The sequence below is a fragment of the Staurois parvus genome, unplaced genomic scaffold (assembly GCF_062004578.1).
Source record: "Staurois parvus isolate SC_StPar_1 unplaced genomic scaffold, SC_StPar_1.0 ptg000277l, whole genome shotgun sequence".
Lineage (NCBI taxonomy): Eukaryota > Metazoa > Chordata > Amphibia > Anura > Ranidae > Staurois > Staurois parvus.
The window spans coordinates 863,420-883,060 of NW_028318073.1; the positions used below are offsets into that span (position 1 = coordinate 863,420).

Below are 19,641 nucleotides of genomic sequence, written 5' to 3' on the forward strand. Positions count from 1 at the left end.
GCAGTGGAGGCCTGGCAGAGCATCACCAGGGATGAAACCCAGCGTCTGGTGATGTCTATGCGTTCCAGACTTCAGGCTGTAATTGACTGCAAAGGATTTGCAACCAAGTATTAAAAAGTGAAAGTTTGATTTATGATTACTATTCTGTCCCATTACTTTTGGTTCCTTAACAAGTGGGAGGCACATATTCAAACTGTTGTAATTCCTACACCGTTCACCTGATTTGGATGTAAATACCCTCAAATTAAAGCTGGCAGTCTGCAGTTAAAGCACATCTTGTTAGTTTAATTTCAAATCCATTGTGGTGGTGTATAGAGCAAAAAATGTTAGCATTGTGTCGATGTCCCAATATTTATGGACCTGACTATATATATATATATATATATATATATATATATATATATATATATATATTTATTTTAGTTTTTTATTTGTTTATCTTTATCAATATATTAAATGCAAAGTGAGCAAGCAGAAGAAAGATCTAAATCAAACCAATATTTGGTGTGATTACCCTTTGGCTTCAAACCAGCATCACACTCGCACACTTTGTACACTTGTACAAAGTCAGGGATTTTGAAGTTTTAGAGTCAGTTGTATGATTAAGCAATTATATCAAACAGGTGCTAATATTCATCATTTTCATATGTAGGTTTTAACACAGTCATTAATTGAAATAGAGGCCTAAAACTGGGTGAGAAACAGCCAGACTCTGCTACTAAGTTGAGCTTGTGCAAGACAGTTTCATGTCACAGGTCATACACCATGACAAGACTGAGCATAGCAGCAAGACACAAAGTAGTTATACAGCATCAGCAAGGTCTCTCCCAGGAAAAGATTTCGAAGCAGACTGGGGTTTCAAGATGGGTATTCAAGCTCTTTTGAAGAAGCACAAAGAAACTGGTAAAGCTGAGGACCACAGACGCAGCCAAGAGACCAGAGTGGTCAGCCAAGGAAACTTAATTCAGCAGATAAAAGACACATCATTACTTCCCTTTGACATCAGAAGATGTCCAGCAGTGCTTCCAGCACAAAAATGGCAGAAACCAGTGGGACCCAGGTATACCCATTCACTATTTGGAGAAGTCTGGCCAGAAGTAGTCTTCATGGAAGAATTGCAACCAAAAATCCATACCTCCAACTTGGAAACATAACTAATCAACTCAACTATGCATGACACATGGGAACTGGGGTGCAGAAAAAAGGTAGCAGGCACTCTGGACTGATGAGTCGATATCTGAAATATTTAGCTGTAGCAGGAGGCAGTTTGTTTGCCGAAGGGCTGGAGATCGGTACAATAAGGGAGGTGTGTGATTGATCTAAAATTTATTCTGCAGCAGTGTATGTCATTAAGAACTAGCGTTTGGCCCGATGTTCGAGTTGATCGTAAGCTCAGCCGTTCGTGTGTTCACCCCACAATGCACTGCACTCTCACAATGTCCACGCCCCACACTATATAAGGCTTCTTACGCAGCAGCCTTGTGTAGTGTGTTGCTGGACACTGCCAAAGACGGAGGAGAGAATGCCCCCCCCCCTCCCTGCAGCTTACCAGGCCACATGCCTCGGCATTGGGATGGTGTCCCCATGCCATTGGGGACAAGGGCTTCTTCCCCACAACCCTGGCCTGGTAGATGTGGGGACTTAAATAAGGGGGCACCCTAATGCTACCCCCCTTGTGAATGGGTAGGGGTATTTGTACCCCTACCCATTCAATAACGGGTTCAATTTAGAAAAAATAAATACGCCAGACTTTTGAAAAAGTTCCTTTTAACCACTTTCCTGACGCCCTATAGCAGATATACTGCTACAGGGCAGTAGGGGTGCGCAAAATCACGTATATATAAGTGATTTCGCATTTCCGGGTCAAGCACCAACACACCGCCCCCTAGTAAAACACTCCCTGCACACAGTTAACCCTTTGATCGCCCCTCATGTTAACCCCTTCCTGCCCAGTGCCATTAGTACAGTGTCAGTGCTTTTTTTTAGCACTTATCACTGTATTGGTATCACTGAGAATGTCAGTGACACCAAGTTAGTTCCTCCCAGTGTCTGAATGTCCACCGCAGTCCCGCTATAAGTCACTGATCGCCGTCATTACTAGTAAAAAATCCAGTATCTATGACGTCTTTTGTAAACACTATAACTTTCACGTAAACCAATTAATTTACACGTATTGGGATTATTTTTTTAGCAAAGACAAGGAGCAGAATACATTTTGGCCTAAATTTATGACAAAATTAGATTTTTAAATTTTTTTTTACTGGACATGTTTAATAGCAAAAAGTCAAAAATGTTTTTTTTTTCAAAATTGTTGGTCATTTTTTTTCTTATAGCACAAAAAATAAAAACCGCACAAGTGATCAAATACCACCAAAAGAAAGCTCTATTCGTGGGAAAAAAGGACATAAATTTAATTTGGGTGCAGCGTTGCATGACTGCGCAATAATCAGTTAAAGTAACGCAGCGCCATAATGCAAAAAATGGCCTGGTCAGGAAAGGGGGTAAATCCTCAGGAGGGCAAGTGGTTAACTGACAAAAAAAAACAAAAAACAAAAAAAAACAAACAAAACAAGTGTGTGCAAGTGTACCTAGAACAATGGATGCTGTTTTGAAGGCAAAGGGTGGTTTAATTAGAAATTTCTCTTCTGTTCATTTACTTTCCATTTTGATATTAGGTAAAAATAAACTATTAACACTTCTATTTCTGAAAGCATTATTAGTTTACAGCTTTTTTAATCACACCTTTGTAAACCTTTTGCACAGTTGTGTATGTGTGTAAATAAAAACTTTACTGCAACTGCAAAGCACACCTCTAGGGGTTTTATTTTGTTCAAATCCTTGTCACTTTTGCTAGAAAACCTAAACTGCATATAAATGTGAGAAAATATAAATATATAGTGAAATGGAATTACTATAATGCATACAATCTTATACAATCAATACAGTAATTTTCATGATAGTTGCCGTTTAAAGTAAATGTGTAATCAACACAGGTTTACATGACTAACACCCAAGCTTTGCAACAGGCACTCTAATGTGCGTCTAAGTTTTTTTTTAAATTCTTAAGGCTCTACAGCAGCTACAGAGCGAGGAGGCAAGGAACAGCAAGGATGCCTTCTACCAATACTGAAGGTTAGTCAAATAAACAAGTCCAAATAAGCAACTTATTTAACCACTTAAGAGCTGCCCCATAGCAGATACACTGCTACAGGGCAGCTCCGCTGTGCAAAATCATGTATATATACATGATTTCGTATTTCTGGGTAGGGGGTGCGTGCCCTACCCATGCCGCTATTGGCTACTGGATATGTCAATCACCGTGTCCTGGCTGGCGATTCCCGGCTGGGACTCAGTGATTGTTGGCAGGGCTGAGAGTGGAGAGACCTGTGTGTAAACAGCGCATGGACATGCTGCTTTGTACAGCAGAGAGATACAAAGCAGCATATCTTCCAAGCAAAACACAACACATAACACATAGTAAAACACACACAGCACACTGTTAACCCTTTGATCGCCCCAGATGTTAACCCCTTCCTGCCCAGTGTCATTAGTACAGTGTCAGTGCTTTTTTAGCACTGATTAGTGTCACTGGAGATGTAAGTGCCAGTAAGTCAATTTCCACCCAGTGTCAGAATGCCCGCCGCAATCCTGCAGTCCCACTATAAGTCGCTGATCGCCTGTCAAGGTCCTACCTTTTCCCAGAGGTTATGTTACTCCATGTGCTGGCATCCATCTTGGATTTCTGCTGAGCATGATGGGAATCTTTTATGCCTTCAGGTCTCTGAGGTCCATCCCCCAGAGGGGTGTGGCTGAGTACATATAAGCCTGGGATCTACACATGCTCTTTGCAGTTGTGTCTTGTGTCTTGGTCTTCCTACAGCTCTGTGTATACGCTCGTGACTCTTCTGGTATTCTGACTCGGCTTGTGATTAAGACCATTCTCTGTGTTTTCCTTTGATCTGACCTTCCGTTGCTGAACCCGGCCCGTGACCTGTGATTCTCTGTCTACTGTTCTGTACCGTTTTGTCCCATTGTTGTCGACCCAGCTTGCCTGACTACGCTATTGTCATTCTCACCAGCTACACGCCATTGGCGGCGGCCATTACCGCAGCCGGGGTGTCTCGGGGGCCGCGACCTGGTACCTGGCTGCGTCAAGTCCATCCCCACCATCAGGGGCCCTGGTGAAGGGCAGCCTGGGACTTAGACTCCGCGCCCTGAGGGACTTCGGTCTGTTGGTGGTGGTTGTCGTCAGCCAGTGCGTTACCCTGCCACTAGGCCTACCTGTCCGTTCCACAGCCCTGCCCTGACATCGCCACCATTACTAGTATAAAAAAAAAAAAATTCCAGTATATATACCACCATTTGTAGACTTTCACAAAAAACAATTAATATACACTTATTGGGATTATTGGGATTTTTTTTAGCAAAGACGTAGCAGAATACATTTTGGCCTAAATGTATGAAGAAATGTTATTTTTTTTATTTTTTTAATTGGATGTTTTATAGCAAAAATTCTAAATATAGTTTTTTTTTAAATTCTCAGTCTTTTTTGTTTATAGAGCAAAAAAAAAACAAACCGCAGAGGTGATCAAATATCACCAAAAGAAAGCTCTACTTTTGGGGAAAAAAAGGACAAAAAAAGGACGTTTAATTTGAGTGCAGCATTGCATGACCGCACAATTATCAAATAAACTAACGCAGCACTGCATTCACTATATGTGGTCTCCCACAGTACACAACAAGAATTGCAATTATTTTAGTAAATATAAACTGCTAATTACCTTTTCTCTTCAGCAGTTAGAGCAGTCTTGTGACTTCTATCAGTGTCCCGCTTAAAGTTTGTAGGAGTTTTCATTTTGCTCTAGGAGGATACAGAACCCCTGACCTCTGTTTGGACTGTGTTGATTGGCCTTGTGCTGATCACATTCACTCTCCCTTCAAAAAAAAAACCTCTCTAGCAATACAGACTAAACTGAGCATTTGCAGAATGGCTACTGGTAAGTCTGTCTTATCAGGAGATAACATGTGGATATTTGAACAAGAGGAGGAGCAGAGAAAACAGGATCAAGCAGCCTTTTTATACAATGCAGAGGATTAACCACTTAGGTTCCACAGTGAGTATAACAAGCATGCTTTACTGCATATACAGACTGATTTTACTGTTGTGGGTTTAGTAACACTTTAAAGGTTGTTCTTGCCTCCCTGTAGAACATAGCAATATCCATGAACTGCGCATTTTTACAAAACTACATAGTTGAGGTAGATCGTATATGCTGACAATGGAAACAGAAAATTCATATTTTTGAGAATTCCCAAAAAACTATGAAACTATGAGAAATTGAGAAACAATGACAGTCATGTTGTCTGTCTATTAAAATTGGCCTCATCCCACCTAAGGCAGTGTATAATATTTCAGGGAAAGTTCTTCAATTTCCACTACGCGCATCATTATGTTGCAAAGGAATGTGACCCATTAGGTTTAACATTTCTATAATTGCATGATGTGTGACATTGAATTTCATTCTCTAAAACCACAGATTAAGAAATATTAATTTAAAAAAAGATGTAGAAACAACATGACTGAAATTGTGAAAAGGTGTTCAATTAAAATACAAAAACAAAACTTTTAGTTAAACTTTTAGAATATACAGGATGTCCTTCTAGATAGAGAAGCAAATGAAGTCACTGTCTGGGAAATACTGTGATCTCTTTGAGAGGTAATAAATAAGTGTAAGTGTTTAAACTTTATACTTAACCATTATTTAGCATTCATGTACTTAACCTGCCAACAAACTTTATATTGGATCAAGAGGTAAAAAAGAACTCTCTAGGATATAATTTTTATAATTGCTAATGTTTAGACAATTGGATGTTGAAATATCACCTACTGCTTTCCTTTCAACTGCTTTCACACACTACGGTTTATTACTAAAAGAGTAGAAGTTTTTCACTTTGTAAAGTGAATGTTAACTAAGCTTAGTAAATGGGTAAAGCTGTGTTCACTTGAATACCCTGTCAGCTACATGGTTATTTATTTAGCTTAGTGAACATTCACTTTGCAAAATGAATATTCTCTACTACTTTAGTAAACTAACCCCGCTGTCTCTTATCTTCTGAGTAAGCAGTCTGTGAAGTCAAGCAGTTGACTCACACAAGGTAACCTCTAAAGCTGGCCATGCACTGTGCAAATTCTTGAATAAGCAGATGAAATCTGCTCAGTAGGTGGCCCTGCAGGCCCTGTTCCGCTCAGCAAACGTTAATCGTTTAGTCAGCGTTTGTCAAAGTTGCCAGCTTAAATGATTCTAAAGGTTTGTTTTTTTTTTGAAAAATAACACACATGTATATATTTACCTGCTGTGTGCAGTGGTTTTGCACAGAGAACTCTGGATCCTCCTCTTCTCGCATCCCCTGCAGATTCTCTTGGCTCCTCCTGTCTGTCGGGTGCCCCCACAGCAAGCAGCTTGCTATGGGGGCACCCACTGCTCCGTGTGTCCATTCACACATGGGGCCGTGGCTTGGCCCCGCCCCTCTCTCCTCATTGGCTGACTGGCTGTAATCACAATCATATTCACAGTCACAATGGCTCCCGCTTGCTGTCTCAGCCAATGAGAATGCAAAGACCCAGGACAGCCGAGGCTGTCATTCACATTGCTGGATCACGATGAGGCTCAGGTTAGTATTGAGGGGGGTGGGGGAGCTGCTGCACAGAAAAAGTTTTTTACCTTCATGCATAGAATGCATGAAGGCAAAAAACCTTCAGCCTTTACAAACACTTTAACTCTGATACCACAGGTAATGTGTCATGCTCAGGCTAAGTAAGTAAAGCTCAATAAGGAGCAAATATACATCCCCAATTTCCAAAAACTTGGGACACTGTGTAAAAGCTAAAAACAGAATGCAATGATTCACAAATCTCAAACCCATATTTTCTTCACAACAGAAAATAGAAAACATATCCAATGTTAAAATGGAAAACAGTACATGTTTTCCATTTTAACATTGGATATGTTTTCTATTTTCTGTTGTGAAGAAAATATGGGTTTATGAGATTTGTGAATCATTGCATTCTGTTTTTAGCTTTTACACAGTGTCCCAAGTTTTTGGAAATTTTAAGAAACAAATTTTAAGAAACAAATAAGAAATTTTAAAATAGTTGGCAGCAACAAGTCTTGAAAAAAAAATGGGACAGGGCAACACAAATCTGGCATAGTAAGTGGTACTAACAAGGAAAAGCTAGAAGAACATTTTTGCAACTAATTAGGTTAATTGGCAATAAGTCAGTAACATGATTGGGTAGAAAAGGAGCATCTTAGAGAGTCAGAATGTCTCAGAAGTAAAGATGGGCAGAGGTTTACCAATCCATGAAAAGTCGCATCTAAAAATTGTCGAACAATTTCACAATAATGTTTTTCAATTTAAAATTGCAAAGACTTTAAATATATCATCATCCACAGTACATAATGTCATCAAACGATTCCGACATCCTGGAGACGTTTCTGTGTGCAAGGGACAAGGCCGAAATGCAGTATTGGATGCCTGTGATCTTTGGGCCCTCAGACGGCACTGCATTAAAAACAGGCATGATTCCGTGATGGACATCTCTACATGGGCTCTGGAATAATTCCAAACACCACTGTCTGTGAACACAGTTTGCTATGCCACTCAAAGATGCAAAGTAAAGCTCTGTCATGCAAAGAAGAAGCATTTCTGAACATAATCCAGAATCCCTGCCGTCTTCTCTGTGCCAAAACTCATTTAAAATGGTCTGGAAAACTGATCTGTGATCAGATGAATCAAAATTTGATATTCTTTTAGGAAAGCATGGGTGCCACGGCCACCTGAATAAAGAGGAGAGGGACTTTCTGACTTGTTATCAGTGGTCAGTTCAAAAGCCTGCATTTCTGGTGGTATGGGGGTGCATTAGTGCTGAAAGATATATCCAGGTTTGAGAGCAGCATATGTTCCCATATGTTCTGGGAGGGCCTTGCATATTTCAGTAGAGCAATGCTAAATAACATACTGCATCTATGACAACAGCATGGCTTTGTAATAGAAAAGTCCTGGTGCTTAAAGTGTTACTAAACCCACAACAGTAAAATCAGTCTGTACATGCAGTAAAGCATGCTAGTTATACTCAGTGTGGAACCTAAGGGGTTAATCCTCCGCATTGTGTAAAAATGCTGTTTGATCCTGACTTCTCTGATCCTCCCCTTCTTCCAGTGTCTCCCTCTTATCTCCTGATAAGACAAATTGTGTGTAGACACTCTGCACATGCTCAATTTAGTATGTATTGCTAGAGAGTTTTTTTTTCTCTTGGGAGAGTGCATGTGATCAGCTCAGGGCCAATAAGCACTGTCCAGACAGAGGTCAGGAGTTCTGCATCCTCCTAGAGCAGTGCTCTGCTGAACACTGATAGAAGTCCCAAGACTACTCTATCTGCTGATGAGAAAAGGTATTTAGCAATTTATACTTATTAAAATAAGTGCACTTCCATGTCCTGTGTACTGTAGCAGACCATATATATTGAATGCAGGATCCTGGGTTTAGTAACACTTTAACTCGCACATCCTGAAACAACATATGCTACAAAGACCCAGGACTGTTGATCATTTAGAATCCTATCTCAGGCAAGACTGGGACAACATTCCTCTCCCAGAACTCTAGCAGCTGTTCTCAGTTCCCAGACAGTGTTGCTGAAAGAAGAGGTGATGCCACACCATGGTAAACATGGCTCTGTCTGAATTGTTTTTAGACGTGTTGCTGCCATCAATGTCAAAATTACCTTTTTTTTCCTTTTTCCTTAAAATGGTAAATTTTCTCAGTTTAACCATTCAGGGGTGGACTGACAACTCATGGGGCCCCCGGGCAATAGGGGATCATGGGGCCCCTGTGTCCTCACCCACACTTAAATCACACCCAAAAAAGTCTACGAAAGGTACCTGGGTCATCTCATGGGGCCCCCTACTGACCCCGGCCCTCGGGCAGTCCCCGAGTTCCCAAATGGTCAGTCCGCCCCTGTAACCATTTGATATGCTTTCTATTTACTATTGTGAATAAACTATGGATTTATTAGATTTGCATATCATTTACATTTTGTTCTATGTAGCTTTTATACAGCGTCCTAGCTTTTTTGGAATTTTTGGTAAATCATTTGTGAGTAAGCCTATGTTATTACAAGAATTAAAGACTGAGAATTCAAATTTCCACAAAAGTCAATTGGTTTTCTTTAAAAACAGCATAAAGCCAACATACAGAAAGCATTACACCCTGAGGGTCATGGCAAAGGCAGAAACAAAGCAAAACATTAAGCTGTGCCAGGACAGTTAGTAGGTTTTCTTTTAATGTTAATGTATCATAATACTGTAAAGGATTGCCTTACCTTTAGGAAGTGCTGTATCTTGTACTGGATACTTGTCTGTCTGTAAAGAGTCAGGTAGTCTATTATTAAAACATCGTAGAAAAAACACCAGCATTGCATCATGGCTTCTAGAAACATTTTTGCAAACAGAGCTGTGCAACTGCTGTACAATGACTTCACAGTTATTAATGTCTTTTCTCTCAATTTGCATAAGGCTATGTCCGGATAGAAGATAACCTATCTTTCAAGGGGCACAGTGTAATAAAAGTGTATATCTTTCTTACATGTTATGTTAAATGTTATGACCAAAATATTTTATGTATAGGTCTGACATATAATACTGAGCTCTAACAGGCTGGATAATTTATACACAAATAATAGTATAATAAGCATCTTTTTCTTAGAAGTTTAACAAGCTCATTCAAATGAGGAATGATAAATATTCTGAATCCCTAAAGAATGATAAGGGCAATTCAGCTTTGCCCTTTCTGCTGTTTTTTTTCTCATACATTTTTATTGAAAAAAAAATCAAAAGACATACAAGGTTTTCCACTGATATATAGGTTCAAATCAGCCGCTAGACTACAGCAATGTAATAAGTGAGAATATCAAGGTTATTTGTCATCAAGCATCATTGGAGTTTGTTATAGGCCTCCCAGTGTTAATGAGGAGGTGGAAACTCCTTGCACAGATCGGAAAGGGCTGCAAGGGCTGGGACAGTGATAATAATGGGGGATATTAACTACCTGGAAATTGACTGGAGTAATGGTACTGCAGGAACAGTTAAAGGGCAAACATATTTAAACCAACTACAGGAAAATTTTATGGTACAGTTCATAGAAGCGCCTACTAGGAATGATGCTCTGCTGGACCTGGTAATCTCAAACCATGCAGAGCTTATTACGAATATAAAAGAACATCTGGGTAGCAGTGACCATAATATGATTTAGTTTATTGTTAGCTGTAAACAGCTAGCACATACAGGAAAAATAAAAACTCAATTTCAAGAGAGTTGATTTTCCATGGCTGAGAGCTGCTCTCCAAGGCTTAGACTGGGAGGGAATATTGGCATCAATGAACACAACACAGAAATGGGAGTTCTTCAAAAAGACTGTATGTGAACACACTTCAAAATATATTCCCATGGGCAACAAGTTTAAAAGGCTAAAAATCAAACCTATGTGGCTTACGGCCAAAGTTAAAAAAGCTATAGATAATAAGAAAAGAGCTTTTCTTAAATATAAAAATGAAGGAACCTTATCATTGTTTAAACAATGATATAACAAGGAATATAACAGAATATGCAAAAAGGAAATAAAGGCCGCAAAAACTGAAAATGAACAACAGATTGCAAAAAATCAAATCCCAAACAATTCTTTTTATATTTAAATATATTAATAGTAAAAAGGTCCAATCCGAACATGTAGGCACTTTACAAAATATTCTAGAGTGGGTGACTGGGGACAAATAGAAGGCAAATTTATTTATTACCTTCTTCAGCTCTGTGTATACAAAGGAGCATGGGGTAGCTCTTGTCCATAATGGGCATGATATTGACACAGTTCCAGATGATCCACATTGGCTCACAATTGATATGATCCAAAAATATTTAGACAGAATAAAGGTGAATAAAGCACCTGGACCGGATGCCATACACAAGAATTGAGCTCTGTCATTTCAAAGCCATTGTTTCTAATTTTTAGACACTCTTTAATGACTGGCATAGAACCACTGGATTGGAGTAAGGCCAATGAGGTGCCAATATTTAAAAAGTGGTCAAAATCTTTTCCAAGTAATTATAGACCTGTTAGTTTAACTTCTATAGTTGGGAAGATACTGGAGAGTTTAATAAAAGACCACATTGATGAGTTCTTGCTGGAAAAAAAATATTTTAATCAACAGACAGCATGGATTCATGAAAGACATAAGTTGTCAAACAAATCTGATTTCTTTTTATGAGGGGGTGAGCAAAACCTTGGACAGAGGGGTGGTGGTGGACGTGCTATACTTGGATTTTGCTAAAGCGTTTGACACAGTTCTCCACACATGTTTAAGGTGTAGGGTAAAGTCTACGGGCTTGGAAAAATCTGTATATAAATGGATAGAAAACTGGCTAAAAGATCGTATTCAGAGAGTAGTGGTTAATGATTTATACTCTGAATGGTCTAGGGTCGTCAGTGGTGTACCCCAAGGTTCAGTGTTGGGACCCTTACTTTTTAATATATTTATAAACGATATAGGGTCTGAGATTAAAAATCCCATTTCAGTCTTTGCAGATGACACCAAGCTGTGCAGTGGAATAACGTCCTTACAGGATGTCTTCAACTTACAAGCCAACCTCAATGCTCAATGTTTAATTGGGAACTATGTGGCAAATGAGGTTTAATGTTGATAAATGTAAGGTTATGCCCTTGCGGGCTAAGAATATGCACGCATCATGCAAACTAGGGGGCGTACAATTGGGGGAATCAATGGTGAAGGATCTGGGGGTTCTGGTAGATCACAAGCTTAATAATGACATGCAATGCCACGCTGCGGTTTCTAAAGCGAGCAAAATCCTCTCTTGTATTAAAAGAGGTATAGACTCCAGAGAGAGAGAGATCATATTACCCCTGTACAAATCATTAGTAAGACCTCATCTGGAATATGTAGTTCAGTTTTGGGCACCAATTCACAAAAAGAACATTGGGGAACTTGAGAAAGTACAGAGAAGGGCAACCAAACTGATACGAGGAATGGAGGAGATCAGCTATGAGGAAATATTAGAGGAACTGAATTTATTCTCTCTTGAGAAGAGGAGATTAAGGGGGATATGATCAACATGTATAAATACATCAGTGGTTCATATAGTGAACTCGGTGTAGAGCTATTCACCCTGAGGCCATTACAGAGGACAAGGGGGCACGCTTTACATCTGGAGGAAAAGACATTTAATCTCCAAACACGGAAAGGTTTCTTCAAAGTGAGAGCTGTGAAAATGTGGAATAGACTCCCTCAGGAGTTGGTTCTGGCCAGCTCAGTGGATTGCTTCAAAAAGAGCCTGGATTTTTTCTTAGATACACAGACTATAACTGGATACTAACATTTCTAGGTAAAGTTGATCCAGGGAATATCCGATTGCCTCTCGGGGGATCAGGAAGGAATTTTTTTCCTAGCAGGAGCAAATTGGATCATGCTTTGCTGGGTTTTTTTTGCCTTCCTCTGGATCAACTGTGGGTATAGGATTGTAACTTTTTTTTTTTTTTTTTATGGTTGAACTGAATGGACGTTTGTCTTTTTTCAGCCAGACCAACTATGTAACTATGTAACTAAGCAATCCTTGTCACCAAGACCACCCCAATAAAATTAGGCAGACAGATCTTCAATAATCCCGAGGAAGATGCCAGGCTGGGCTTCTCAAAAAAAAAAGAAGGGAGGGGAAGGTGAGGAAAGTCAGGACAGAAAAGCGGGGGTAATCTCCTGAAGCGGACCAAGCCATGTATCAGTAAAGGTGGCTTCCCCCTCTCCTGGTATAGAGAGGTGTACAGTACATTATTCACCACCTGCTGGTTCAAGGATCTTAACATTTTTTCCTACTGTGACTTTCTCAATTGAAATCCTAGGAGCTATGACATAGGGTTTTTGTATTCATCCAAGGATTTCAAGTGCCATTCTGCTGTTTTAAGGAACATGACCTTTGGGGCGTAGATAAGGGATGGAGAAAATATGGAGGTCCAACCCCCCCCCCCAGAGTGTCCATCCACAATATAGAGTGGCAGCCACTATAAGAGACAGGAGTCACACAGCCCAGATATCCTTGTGGCAGCCTACTCTTTCTCTCCTGGGCCGTGGATGGAGAGAGGAAAGGAGACACCTGATTGGCTGAAATTTGGGGCAGAAAGGGCAGGCATAGTTGGCACTTTTGATGAGTGCCCATCACAGCTGCAACTGATGAAATAAACCCTGCCACACCAGAAGATCGCAACTGTGAGGATATCCAGCAGCAGTGGGCTGGGGATTTCATTGCTGGTAAGCGCTGTTTTTCACTAAGCTTCAGCTTTAAAAAAAATATTATCGGAAGGTAGGCTTCAATTGTTGCGTGCTTAAAAGTCACCTTGTCACTACTTTATACTTTACAGGCTGAACATATTCCTAAAATACATTGTATATAACATTAACACTGAGGGTGAGTTTACACATAGTGTGGTGACAGGCGTTTTACTGCATTGTAAAATGCCTGTCACCGCAAGCACACACAGAAAACAATTATTTCTGTGTGTCACATTCATACTGCAATGCAGCACAGAGCTTCTCTCACAGGCATGCTGCACTTTATTGCAGTGCACTGTACAGAATCACATGGTTCTGTGCAGCAGAGCAGCTGTACAGTGACATAAAAGAAGTGTATTTTTGCACATTTCAAATAAAGTTTGTACAAAAAGGGGCTGTGTGTGATGCATTGATTAGCGCACCACACTGTCCCTTAATGCAGTCAGAAATGGACAACTGCCGGAGAGGTAAAATGCTATGTCAGCTGTCCAATCCTGTTTGAATTCGCCCTTAATAAAGATGGCCATACATAGATTGATTTTTGACCAAATCAGCAGGGGTTGGTGCAGCATGGTGCTGTGGCAGTGATGACACAAAGTCTGGTTGCAGATAACTCAAAACTTTTACTGAAGAGTACACTCAACTACAAACAGCCTGAGCGGGAGAGCTCTGCATCGGATAAAACTCACAGTTCAGTGCAGAGAGGCAGCACCTGTCTTAAGAGGGCAAAATGCGGCCTGGCTGGTCTGGTCCTAATGTGGAGGCTTCTGTGTAGGATTGAATATCCCTAGCTTGTCTTTATTCACCAGGAACCTTTCTGTGCCACTATTCACTTTCCCTGAAAGATGGGTGATCTTTCCCTACTCTGACCACTTCGCAAAAGTGCGCCAAAACCTGGGGGAAGGCTCTGCTGACCCAAGATGGCTGCCAGGGGTCACCTGAATGCAGTATAGCCAACCAGGATGCTGCCCTCAGGGAACAGGAAACCATAGAGAAACCAGGTTTCTCCTGACTTTCTCTCCAGGCTGTGGCACCACTCTGGTTGAGCGCCACCTACAGTGGAGAAAGCGGACTGCACCTGCCTACAATCAATATTTTGAACACTGTTTTGCAGAACCCATATGTTGGAAATTTTTAATTGATCAGCAGCTGTAGCTAATCAGCTATAATCAACAATATACGATATCCTGCCGCGGGGGATTCCTCTATTAAGCTTGTTTGTGTTTTATGGAGAAAATTTTTTTTTCATTCAGTCTGCAGGTAGAATGAAAGAAAAAAACAAACAGTGCATGGCCAGCTTTATAGTGTCTTTATATTTGCTTAAATGGTTCTAACATCTAGGAGCTTTTTTTCTTAATGCTTTCACTGCATCCCATTAACTCCCCCCCCCCCCCCCCCACTGCCCATCCCAGCCTCCAGCACTGTCCCAGCTGCAGCTCCACTGCTCCCTCTTTCTTGGTTTCACAGGGGACTCTTAGACTAGTGGAAGCCATAGGCTTCTGATGGTGTCCGTCATATCCTTTGGGGAGGGACATTTGGTTATATGTTCATCATAAAAAGTAGGTGGTGACAGGGATGGTCACTTTTAAGTTTATTTATAGCTAAATTTTTTTATTATCTAAGATTATCCAGTGACTGTGCATTTGCATGCTTTCACTGCAGAATGAATAATGTACAGGCTTGTTTTCACTTGTGGTTGAGAGCAGTAAAAATAGGCAGTTGAGCTATGTCTTTACTGCCTCCCCCTTAAGCTGCAAAGGCAGCCATATGGCATTGTACACATGCCACAGCAAAAATGATAATATCAAGGTCAGGAGACTGTGATTGCCATTCCAGAACCTTCACCTTTTTCTGCTGCAACCACTGTTGGGTCAACTTGGCCTCGTGCTTAGGGTCATTGTTGTGCTGGAAAATCCAAAAGCGTCCTATGCGCAGCTTCCGTGCAGAAGAATGCAAATTGTCTGCCAGTATTTTCTGATAACATGCTGCATTAATCTTGCAATCAATTTTAGCAAGATTGCCTGTGCCTTTAGAGCTCATACACACCTAAAACATCAGTGAGCCACCACCATGCTTCACAGTGGGGATGGTATCCTTTTCGCTATAGGCTTTGTTGACTACTCTCTAAATATAGTGTTTATGGTTGTGACCATAAAGCTCTATTTTGGTCTCATCACTCCAGATTACAGTGTGTCTGTGAGGTGTGTGAAGGTGTTGTCAAGGATATTGTAACTGGGCTTTTTTGCGGTATTGGCGCAGTAAAGGCTTCTTTCTGTCAACTTGAACATGTAGCTCATTTTTGTTCAAGTTTCAGTAGTGTACAGATAAGAAATGCCCGAAAAGAAAAAAGAATTAGCGCAGGGCAGGCATGACTAGGCCTAGAGTGGGAAGGAAGAATAGTAAGGGTTAAGTATAGTGCCATGGGGTTTGAAAAGTATAGCTGGGGAGCTGGTTGGTAGAGGGAGAGCGTGGGTGGGCTCTTCTGCACCTTAGGGTTAGGTGTCCTGGTGGGGGGGACGTCAGCTGGACGTTGGTGAGAGAGCTTGACTCGGTGTACGGACAGTGGCAGCTGTCATGGAAGGACTGTTGGCCCAGCTGCGTTAGGCTGGGGCCTCAAAAGGGATGGTGTCAGGGCTCCCGAGTGTGACCAGAGGTGTGTGACTGACGCAGGGAAACGCAGACTTCAGATATGTGATAAACAATATAATTTATTAACACTAACAATACAAACATAAACGCAGTGCAATACTAAAACATAATACAGTGCAAACAAACCAAACCAACCACCCACAGATAACAGTACATACAAGCAAGCGTCGTCAGGCAGGCCGGGTCAATATCAATAGGGCAGGTAGGTACAGGGGGAGCAAGCGGAGATTGGTCGGGGTCACAGGCCAGGTTCAGCAGGTAGCAAGCAGCGTAGTACAGAGGGTCAGGCAGAGGGATGGTCAGGGTCACAAGCCAGGGATCAGAACAGGTAGCAAGCAGCGTGGTACAGAGGGTCAGGCAGAGGGATGGTCAGGAGCGAGCTGGGATCAGAGCAGGAGAAGTCAGCAGCGCTTCAGATCAGCCAGGGTCAGCAAAGGAACAGAAACAGGATGCAGGACAGATACAGGGCCCAGGACAAACACAACACCAAGGCAGAGTCTGCAGGTCTGGCCATCCCTTAAATACACCAGTATATTCAGTTCCAGGTGTTAGCTGGCTGAAAGGTTGAGTCTCTGATTGCTGGGAGCACCCGCTGGCCAGCCCTGGTACTGCAGATCAAAAGGCAGGTGAGTCCCACCATTGCTGGCCAGTCCATTCCTGACAGTACCCCCCCCCCTCAAGGAGCGGCCTCAGGACGCTCCAAACAGTCCTAGCTGGGCAAAATGTTCCACCGCCCGGGTCTGGTAACTGGCGGGATATCAAAGACTGGCACACCGGGCAGGACTCTGGGCAGCGGCACACCGGGCAGAGGCACATCGGGCAGAGGCACATCGGGCAGAGGCACATCGGGCAGAGGCACATCGGGCTGGACTCCGGGCAGAGGCACATCGGGCAGAGGCACACCGGGCAGAGGCACACCGGGCTGGACTCCGGGCAGAGGCACATCGGGCAGGACTCCGGGCAGAGGCACATCGGGCAGGACTCCGGGCAGAGGCACATCGGGCTGGACTCCGGGCAGAGGCACATCGGGCTGGACTCCGGGCAGAGGCACATCGGGCTGGACTCCGGGCAGAGGCACATCGGGCTGGACTCTGGGCAGAGGCACATCGGGCTGGACTCTGGGCAGAGGCACATCGGGCTGGACTCTGGGCAGAGGCACATCGGGCTGGACTCCGGGCAGAGGCACATCGGGCAGAGGCACATCGGGCAGAGGCACATCGGGCTGGACTCCGGGCAGAGGCACATCGGGCAGGACTCCGGGCAGAGGCACATCGGGCTACCAGGCGGAGCAGCAGGCACCGAGCCACCAGGCGGAGCAGCAGGCACCGAGCCACCAGGCGGGGCGACAGGCACCGGACCCCCAGGCGGGGCGACAGGCACCGGGCCCCCAGGCGGGGCGACAGGCACCGGGCCCCCAGGCAGGGCGACAGGCACCGGGCCCCCAGGCGGGGCGACAGGCGCCGGCCCCCAGGCGGGGCGACAGGCGCCGGACCCCAGGCGGGGCGACAGGCGCCGGACCCCCAGGCAGAGCGACAGGTCTCGGGCCCTCTAGCGGAGCGGCGGGCGCCGGACCCCAAGGTGGAGCAACAGGTCTCGGGCCCTCAGGCGGAGCGGCGGGCGCCGGACCCCCAGGCGGAGCGACAGGTCTCGGGCCCTCAGGCGGAGCGGCGGGTGCCGGACCCCCAGGCGGAGCGACAGGTCTCGGGCCCCCAGGCGGAGCGGCGGGCGCCGGACCCCCAGGCGGAGCGACAGGTCTCGGGCCCTTAGGCGGAGCGGCGGGCGCCGGACCCCCAGGCAGAGCGACAGGTCTCGGGCCCTCAGGCGGAGCGGCGGGCGCCGGACCCCCAGGCGAAGCGGCGGGCACCGAGTCACCAGGCACGACAGTGGGCTCCGAGTCAACTGGCATGACAGCGGGCACTGGGTCACCAGGCATCAGGTCATTTGGCTTGCCAGCGGGCACCACGTCATTTGGCAAGGCAGTAGGCACCGGGTCACCAGGCATTGGATCGTCTGGCTCGACAGCGGGCATCGGGTTACCAGGTATGACAGCGGGCACTGGGTCACCAGGCATCAGGTCATTTGGCTCGACAGCGGGCACAGCGTCATCTGGCAAGGCAGTGGGCTCCGAGTCAACTGGTATGACTGTGGGCACTGGGTCAGACATTGGATCGTCTGGCTGGACAGCGGGCATTGGGTCACCAGGCATCAGGTCATTTGGCTCAACAGCGGGCACCGTGTCATCTGGCAAGGCAGTGGGCTCCGAGTCAACAGGCACGACAGCGGGCACCGGGTCATCAGGTACTGGATTGTTTGGCTCGACAGCGGGCATCGGGTCACCAGGTATGACAGCGGGCACTGGGTCACCAGGCATCAGGTCATTTGGCTCGCCCGCGTGCACCGCGTCATCTGGCAAGGCAGTGGGCACCAAGTCCCCAGGTACGACAGCGGGCTCTGAGTCAATTGGCACGACAGCGGGCACCGGGTCACCAGGCATTGGATCGTCTGGCTTGACAGCGGGCATCGGGTCACCAGGTATGACAGCGGGCACTGGGTCACCAGGCATCAGGTCATTTGGCTCGCCAGCGGGCACCGCGTCATCTGGCAAGGCAGTGGGCACCAAGTCACCAGGTACGACAGCGGGCACTGAGTCAATTGGCACGACAGCGGGCACTGGATCAGGTACCGGATCGTCTGGATCAACAGCGGGTATCGAGTCAACTGGCCTAATAGGATCATCAGGCTGGATCAGTTCATCAGGCTGAGTAGAGGCACCAGGCTGAGTACAGGCATCAGGCTGAGTAGAGGATTCAGGCTGAGTAGAGGCTTCAGGCTGAGTAGAGGCTTCAGGCTGAACCACGGAAGGCAGGTTCACCGGTTTGGATACTGGCAGGATGGTATTGGTTGGAAAGAATTTTCGCTTTTTTCTGGTTTTAACTACTGGAGCACTGCAAGTAAACGCAGGTCTGCAAACGAATGGAGCAGCTGGAGACAGAGAAGAACTGGAGGATGGAACAGGAGAGGGAGCAGTTGCTACAGAGGGCTTTTTTACAGGGTTAAAGGCAGGATAGGTGCAGCGAGTGGGAACAGGGTACTGACATGCGGTAGATAGCAGGGCAGGAGGAGCTGTTGGGAATGCAGGAATAGAGTTTTGAGGAAATAGATTAGAAGCAGGACTGGGTTTTTGTAAGCTGACTGAGGCTGGGTGCAACAAGTCTGTCCATGTCTGCAGTATGGGTTGAACAAAGCTGAGCTTACACAAAGCCTGTCTGACCAAAGACTGCACTGCGTTTATACAATCTCTTAGTACCTGTGGTGAACATGTGGAATAACGCTCCAGAAAGTAACCCACATCATCCTCTAATAACCACACCAGGGACTCTACCTGGTCTGCACTAAATGGTGGCAAAAATTCATCCCTGCATTCGGGGGTACCAGATGAAACCAACTCAGCACAAACCTCAATCAAAGGCTGCACCTCAGAGAACTCTGTGCCCTGATATACTAGAACATGAGCGAGCCGTATACATTCTAGCAGTTCATCCCGGGGATACTCCTTCAGAGTTTGATAAGCATACTCCCTGTCATCAAACACTAGCAGATATAAA

General features: G+C 44.4%; 1 protein-coding gene across 4 annotated transcripts in view; it reads right to left on the bottom strand.

The window, feature by feature from the left end:
* The window catches only part of EDARADD (EDAR associated via death domain), a 155,322-nt gene that overhangs the window by 81,549 nt on the left and 54,132 nt on the right, over nucleotides 1–19,641 (bottom strand). For all 4 annotated transcript variants that reach the window (XM_089681761.1, XM_089681763.1, XM_089681764.1 and 1 more), the window contains one exon: nucleotides 9,380–9,419. In XM_089681761.1, the coding sequence (XP_089537887.1) occupies nucleotides 9,380–9,419 (40 nt within the window). The remainder of the gene's footprint in view (nucleotides 1–9,379; nucleotides 9,420–19,641) is intronic.